Source organism: Pteropus vampyrus, unplaced genomic scaffold (genome assembly GCF_000151845.1).
Source record: "Pteropus vampyrus isolate Shadow unplaced genomic scaffold, Pvam_2.0 Scaffold181, whole genome shotgun sequence".
Classification (NCBI taxonomy): domain Eukaryota; kingdom Metazoa; phylum Chordata; class Mammalia; order Chiroptera; family Pteropodidae; genus Pteropus; species Pteropus vampyrus.
Window position 1 is genome coordinate 2,293,234 of NW_011888962.1, and position 8,144 is coordinate 2,301,377.

Here is an 8,144-nt window from a genome sequence, read left to right on the forward strand (position 1 = left end):
GGTCTAAGGAATAAGAATAGCAATTAGTCCAGGAGACTAGAGCATAAGGTTCCTGGATGAGGTAGGAGAGGATGATAAAAATCAGGATAGGGAAATAGGTCGGAGCCAGATAATAGAGGGCCTTAACATCTATACTAGGCAGCTTGAACTTTGTTCTGTAGTAAATGGGAGTCATCAAAACCTTTAGAGCAAAGAGTGACAGGTTCATATGTGACTCATATGCTAATCTTGTATTTGCATAAATGAATATTTGATTTGTATAAAGTAAATGAAATTCTGCTATATATATATCTTCCCAACCACTCTACAACTGACTCTTAAATAACACAGGTTCGAACTTATACATGGGTCCACTTACACACAGATTTTTTTTTTTTCCGTAAATACTATAAATGTATTTTCTCTGTCTTATGATTTTCTTAATAATATTTTTTCCCTAGGTTACTTTATTGTAAGAATGCAGTATCTAATGCATACAATATATAAAATATGTGTTACTCGACTACTTATGTTATCAGTAAGGCTTCCGGCCCACAGTAGGCTATCAGTAGCTAAGTCCGGGCAAGGGGGGAAGTCAACAGCTGCACACTGATATCAGGTGCATTGAGTTTGGTGCCTCTAATCTCCACATCATTCAAGGATCAACTGTACTTTCTTTGGCAAATCTTTCCCTGGCAGTAATATTCCCGAATTCTTTTGCATTTTTTTTTTTATGTCTCATACAATATTTTTAATTAACTTTTTATCTAATCTGAAGCCCTTCTTTCTTCTTCCTTTTTTGGTTCAAACTATAAATATCAATGACATTAACCAGGGATATCGACAAAAGAATTCTTTCTCTTTTATTTTAATCCCAAAGTCTATTTCTGATACTTCACTAGTTTGACCCAGATTCCATTTGTAGCCGGATGGAACAAAAGGAAGATTTGTTCTGAATGTTTCTACCTACGCCTTCCTTGGGCAAATTCTTATAGCATCTTTGGGGCATCCTTTTTCAAAGAGCTCATAGTTTCAGAAAGAAGGGATCTGAAGAAGTGAAAATGTATCCATTTCCCTCATAATGGTGGCCTTCCTGCTTTACAGAGAAAAAAAATGCCCCAGAATGTGATGTCACTTAAAAACCCAGTTCAGTCTCCTTCAATCTGTCCAACCAAAACAGGAAAAAATTCCCAGAGCCAGATCTCTGAATCTTCCCTTCAAGGCAGCAACAGACAGTTCACCAAAAAACAAAGTTGCAATTCATTATGTTCTCAGCAATTTTCTCCTAATTGTTTAGTTAAAATCTCTTCTTCTGTAACAAGAACCCACTCCACCATATCCCATCCTCAATTAAACAATGAAAAACAGAACCGCCCTCCCAGCCCTACCACCTTTTGAATTGCATTTCTTTTTAAATTCCTAAAGATGTGTTACATTTGGGCATTTGTCATGTAATTAAAGCTCAGCCACATAGTATTTTTACTCTCTCATAGATACAAAACCCTCCCCCAAACAAGAAATGACCATAGAACACAGGCTTCCACTTGTCCTCTTCCCAATCTCATGCCTCCAAAATGCATCCTTCTCAGAACACATTAAACTCCATAGGGTGAGAACGATGCTATGGGGACACAGTGGACACGGGGATTAAGGGAGAAGGGAGAACTCACACGCCCTTTATTCAGCTGTAGTTTGGGAATGAGGTCCAATATTGCTTGATCTTTCTATTTTTTCAAGATAAGCAGGAATTCAGGAATCACCTTACTTCATAAATACTCAAAACTAAAAATTTGAAAATGTTCATAGAACACTGTGTAGGTCAATGAAGTTGTGCCTGGGGCCTCAGGAGGTCTTACTAGTCCCAGATATCTTAAATAAATTTCCCAGCTGTGTCTCCAGAGATCCCCAGAAAGGCTGCTTCCTTTGGCTTAAAAAAGAAAAAAAAAAAAAAAACTACATCGAGTCATATCTGACCAATCAAAAGATTTCCCCTGGAAATGAAGTATGTAACTTTTAAAACTGAATTACACCTTTACGGCCTGCATCATCCACCTTCTATGTACTTTACCCGGGGCAATGCGTTTTCATAGCTGCAAGCACTTGTTTGGAGAAGAGAGATTGGTTGTGTTTTATTATTTGATAATCCATAATCTCGTTGTAGTTATAACTAGCCAAGGGCTTATAGACGATCTTAATGAAAAGGTACAAGAAATCAGGTGTGAAACTTGAGCAGCCACAAAGTCAGAATGAAGAAGAAACACCAAATACAATCCAGTAGCTGCAGCACATCTTTCATGTTTTGTTCTCTGGATTTTTATGAAAGACTGGACTCATTATTAGCCCCAGCCCATATCAAATCACACCTGCATTTGCAGTCTGTTCTTCTCTAACTGTCGCTGGGCCCCTCACACTCAGAGAATTACCTCAACTCCCAAGTGAACTCTCCCTGACTCCAACTCATACTCTTTAAGGTGGTCTGATCACTAGAGCCTTTGTTTTGATTTATATTTTATTATTCTCTACTTGCAACCTTCACCTCTATAATCTGTAATTTCTGTCCATCTTGACCTGTGCTGGGGACCATCAGATTTATTCAATTACCCCAGACTTCTCCAGTCTCATCACACTTCCTAAACCATACTCCTTATCTCTCTTTCTATTACTAATCCTTGGCATGTCATGGTCAAGTCTGGATGTTTGGAGACAATGCCATTTGGCATCTGAAAACTGAGACCTAAAGGATTCTATCTCCCATAAGGCTAAAATTCAAAGAATGCGTTTGCCTTCTTGATTTAGTTTTTGCTTTGATATGGCCCATTCCTGAAATCACTCTCATGCTATTTTTTTTACAGCAATCAGGTCAAGGAGAATTCTAAGGAGAGCATACTAGTAAATCTAGAATCTAGAGGTTGCACTTGTTACCATATGGGCCCCACCACTGACATTTCCACTAACATGACTTTATTTTATATTCCAGATAGGAGATTCCTGAGTGGGGACAGGTGCTAAATGTAATGTGTTTTCATCTCAGTTTTGTAGGATGTTCATGTAGTTTCTTATGGGTCAAAAAAAAAGACGTGAAAGGAAGTTCACAAAACCATTCAGTGTGAAGGTTTGAAGGTGAGTTCTTTAATTTTGTTGAAGGAGGAATTGATTTTGCAGTTGCAGGAAAAAAAATTAAGAAAAAGGACATTCCTGGTGGGAAAATAAAGCAAAAGTATGGATTTTGTAGTGAAACACACATTCTGCCATGACGGATTGTCAGCAAGAAGGTTTTGAAGGCACATTATAGGGGAAAGCACCGGATAAATTCAGAATAAAAATAATTCTACATCAAGCTGTAGAGAAAGAAGAGGGCTAGAAAGAAGAGGGCTAGACAGCATATCATGAGTCTCCAAGAGGCTTGTGGGCAAAGACACTGGCTAGTTCTCCTGGCCTTGAAATGAAGGGTGCACTTCTGTCTAGAACTGCAGGGCTGCTGCTACCTCTTGCAAAGTGACCATTACTGAATGAATAAACAAATGAATGAAGCAAAATCAAGGTGATTTTAGAGAATTCAGATAGCTGAAAAAATTGCTTTTCTTTAGAAGAGCTGATGGGGAAATTATATCCTAATTATCTAACACATATGGAAGCAACGTAATGAACTTTCTTAATTGTTGTTCCTCCGTATCACATTGCTATAATCCTACATTTTATCATACCGCACATTTTACCAGTTTGTCTATATTTCTATACTAAAAATAAAATCCAAAGAACCTGTTCCTAAGAAATAATCAGGGAATAATATATCCTAAAATCGAAGGAAAGCTAATATTATTCCAATGGTGTACTCTTTCATAACTACAAAGAGGTTTAATGATATAATTCAGTATATAAATCTTGAAGATCAAAATGCCTTAAAGATCAATTCAGTACATTATTTTAAAATGTATCTTATCACTTAATATTGTTCATTGTTGTATAACTCAAGTTATTGCAAAGTAATTAAAAGTTTATAACCTGTATTTTAACTGATAAATCATGCAAGATAGTTGGACATTCAGCCTCTATGTAGTCTCAATATGAGCCTGAAAAACCTAGTTCTATGAGCACTGCCTAGGCTTAGCAGTGCTTAATGAAATTCACATCAGGAAAAAAAATCTGTAGTGGTTTACTTTATTAGTTATTTTATTGTTTTTACTTGATCTGATGAATTAGAAGTCTATTAAATACCCCTAAATTTTTTACAACACAAATGCATTACAGCTAGAGTTGCCAGGCCACCCTTGGTCATTCGTTATTTTCATTCATTAAAACAGTATTTTCAAATACCATGATGATACCCCGTGGGATTAGAAATGTAATGAGAAAGAAAATCTTGAAAAAGTGAAGTTCGCAGAGTCGGACTTCTGATGTACAATTGTTTGAGAATGAGTGTAGAAAATGGACCCAGGGGAAAAACTGAAGAGAAAGTGGCTTTCTGGCAGTGTTACTCATACCTAGCACTAGCTTTCTTTCATCTTACTTTACATCTCTCATTGCATCATCATAGTTATCTAGAGACCTCCCCAAAGCAAGCTGACAGCTGTGTGTGGGTTGCCTAATTACAGTGACCTGAGATGTGACCAGTTGGTAGCCAATTTTCTCTTTATGAAGGAAGATCTACTAATGATTTAGGTAACCATCATCATAATTATTAATACCTCAAAGGCAACACCACCCAAAAATGCTTGGAATTGGTGGGATAGGACATGGGTGGGGCCAATGCGTACCTTTAAATACTTGTCATGACAGCACAGGCTCCCCTTTCTGAAGGCAGTGTTTTCAGCCTGTTCATTTTCTCTTTTGCACACCATAGCCTGGGATTTACTCTACGCTTAACTTCTGCCCACCCGCTTGGAAGATTCCAGCCAGCATCATGACTGATGATGATCTGTCTGCCTTGGTCGTGGATAATGGATCAGGGATGTGCAAGGCAGGCTTTGGTGGTGACGATGCCCCTCGGGCTGTGTTCCCTTCCATGGTAGGTCGTCCCCGGCACCAAGGGGTCATGGTAGGCATGGGCCAGAAGGACTGCTACGTGGGGGATGAGGCCCAGAGCAAGAGAGGTATCCTGACCCTGAAGTATCCCATTGAGCATGGAGTAGTCACAAACTGGGATGATATGGAGAAGATCTGGCACCACACTTTCTACAACGAGCTACGAGTGGCACCAGATGAGCATCCCATCCTCCTCACTGAGGCGCCCCTCAACCCCAAGATCAATCGGGAAAAGATGACTCAGATCATGTTTGAGGCCTTCAACACCCCTGCCATGTATGTGGCTATTCAAGCTGTGCTCTCTCTCTATGCCTCTGGACGGACCACAGGCATCGTGATGGATTCTGGGGATGGAGTCACTCACACTGTGCCCATCTATGAAGGATATGCCCTGCCCCATGCCATTCTACGTCTGGATCTGGCTGGAAGAGACCTGACTGATTACCTCATGAAAATCCTGACAGAACGAGGCTACAACTTCACCACCACGGCTGAGCGGGAGATTGTTCGTGATGTCAAAGAGAAGCTGTGCTATGTGGCCTTGGACTTTGAGCAAGAGATGGTCAGTGCTGCTGCATCTTCCTCACTTGAAAGAAGCTATGAGCTTCCTGATGGGCAGGTGATCACTATTGGGAATGAACGCTTTCGATGCCCTGAAGCCATTTTCCAGCCTTCCTTTCTGGGCATTGAGTCCAGTGGGATCCACGAGACAGCTTTCAACTCTATCATGAAGTGTGATGTGGATATTCGCAAGGATCTGTATGCCAACACCGTGCTGTCTGGAGGCAGCACTATGTACCCCGGCATTGCTGACCGGATGCAGAAGGAAATCGCAACCCTGGCCCCTGGCACCATGAAAATCAAGATTATAGCTCCGCCAGAGCGGAAGTATTCCGTTTGGATTGGGGGCTCCATTCTGGCCAGCCTGTCCACATTCCAACAGATGTGGATCAGTAAACAGGAATATGATGAGGCTGGCCCTCCTATTGTTCATAGAAAATGTTTCTGAAAATCTTTCATTAGTTTTCAAGCTAATGGGTTTACATTTTTCCCTTTTCTAGGTCATGGTGATGGCACTGCCTTTATCCACCACCAATTGAGTCAAGGTAATAGTCTACTCTTGCTAGCAAACTCTTCTCTATCTTAGTGTTATGGGTTCCTGCCCAACTAACCACATCTTGACCTCTATCAACTTAAGAAGAATTCTGATACCATATTCTATTTTCCTCACTTTATAGGGTTCAAAGCAATGTAAACTTGCTTAAGTGAAAATAAGTGACAAGGAGTAAAATCATGAGAAATGTCCTTACAGAATGGATAACTAGAATTTCCAAGCTTTAAAAACTAGTCCTTGCTTAACATATTTAACAGGAGCAGGCTTTACAACCCTGTAAAAAATGTGTATGTGTTTAGCAAACATGTCTTATTAATTAGTATTTTTGTTTTATTTTACTTCTTTGTATAGAGAGAATAAATTGTAAGGGTCAATAATATCTATATATACATAAGCAGCAGGGAAATAAAATATTATATTTTAAAATATAATAAATCTGGCTATTAACCAGCTAATGCGAATTTCTTACCTCCCCAACAGTCACCATTTTAGTGGCTCCATATTTTAATTGTTTCCCTGATTAAATAAGCATAATGAAACAGCCAACATTCCATTAATGTTGTTTAAAAATCAACTAAATTTTCAGATCAGAGTGAGGTTCTGCTTGTCAAACACATATTTTAATGCCTTACTTGTTGAACTTCATTCTATTTGTAAAACACCAAAACTATAGATAATGCCTAATTGTTTTAAAATAGAGAGATATTGCAATATCACGTTAATGTCATCATGCTACAGTTTGACATGAACAATTTTATTTCAACTTTTTAGCATAATAGCATATCTTGAATAATTTCTGTAGCCGAAATTTTGGACATTTCTCTTATCAAGAATTTCATGGGTAAGGGGGAGTGGGGAGGGGGAAGGTAGATGGGTTAAAGGGGGTCAAATATATGGTGACAGAAAGAAATATAACTAGGGAAGGTGAACACACAGTGTAAATATATATATGCCTTACTGTTAAAATGTACAGCTGAAACATTGGATTTCATTAACCAATGTCACCATAAAAAATAAATTAAAAAAAGAATTTCATCATGGGAAAACATAGCCTCTTTGAAAATTGTAAATTCTAGTTCCAGTATAGTAATTACAATTTTATTCTTGGAAATATTTTAGACTAATTCTGCTTTATTACGTCCAGTAGGTAGCAAAATTTCCTAATGTAGAGTCTAAGATACTAACATCTTAGAAAATATCAGTGTGTCGCCCCTTAATGCCTAAAAATTTTTAATGAATCCAATGATAATTTTCAACCAATTTTTAAGTACTAGTGTTATTTCAATATATGCTGTGATTTCTGATTAAATGGATACAGGGATTGTTTATATTTTTCAGGGGTTTTGCCTGAAATTTTAAAATATTTGAGGCGGGGGTTGCTTATGAAGGCATTATCAGATACTTAAGAAAGAGGAATTTCTTGTTTTTCCCCTTTAGTTGGGAAACTTATATTTGTATTTTAAAACTCTAACTTGGAGTTTTCAAGTGTTGTTTGCTTAAGATAAAACTTTTCAAAGAATTTCATTGTTCCTTATGTCCTTTACCTGACAATGCAGTTTTCAGGAATGAATTCAATCAAAATTAATCAAGGCACTTTATTTCATAAGACTTGGAGTTTATCCTTTAATTAATTTTAAATAAATTAAAATTGCTTCATACTTTCATTTCTTGTTATTTCTCCTCATCCTTCTCAAAGAAATGTAGAATGATACAGAGAGGATCGCTTTTTATATATGTGTCCTATTCATTCACTCATATGTTATTATTCTGTACCTGGTACATTTGACCATGAAAACATTAAAAGGAAAATTGTTTAAAAAAAAAAAAAAGAATTACAGCTAGTCAGATAAGGTTATAAATTCCTTGTGATCTCAATTTAAAAGTTAGGTTTTAGTGGATGAACTGGTCTTCAGGTAATTAGTAGGCAAAGATAATAGCAATAATAATAATATACTGGATTTATATGCTATAACATTTTCCATTTGCAGAGTAGTTCTCACAAATACTCTGACCTACATTCTCAATTACC

At 37.6% G+C, this 8,144-nt stretch overlaps 1 protein-coding gene across 2 annotated transcripts; it reads left to right on the forward strand.

Annotated features, from left to right (window-relative positions):
- The first annotated feature begins 4,865 nt into the window (after window positions 1–4,865).
- On the forward strand, window positions 4,866–6,186 carry ACTBL2 (actin, beta like 2). 2 transcript variants are annotated; one of them, XM_011371039.1, is made up of 2 exons: window positions 4,880–5,008; window positions 5,135–6,010. In XM_011371039.1, exons 1-2 carry the CDS (start codon window positions 4,880–4,882, stop codon window positions 6,008–6,010), a joined length of 1,005 nt encoding a protein of 334 aa, XP_011369341.1. The 2 variants fall into 2 exon arrangements, with proteins under 2 accessions (XP_011369340.1, XP_011369341.1); XM_011371038.2 differs by having other exon boundaries at window positions 4,866–6,186.
- Window positions 6,187–8,144: the final 1,958 nt, after the last annotated feature.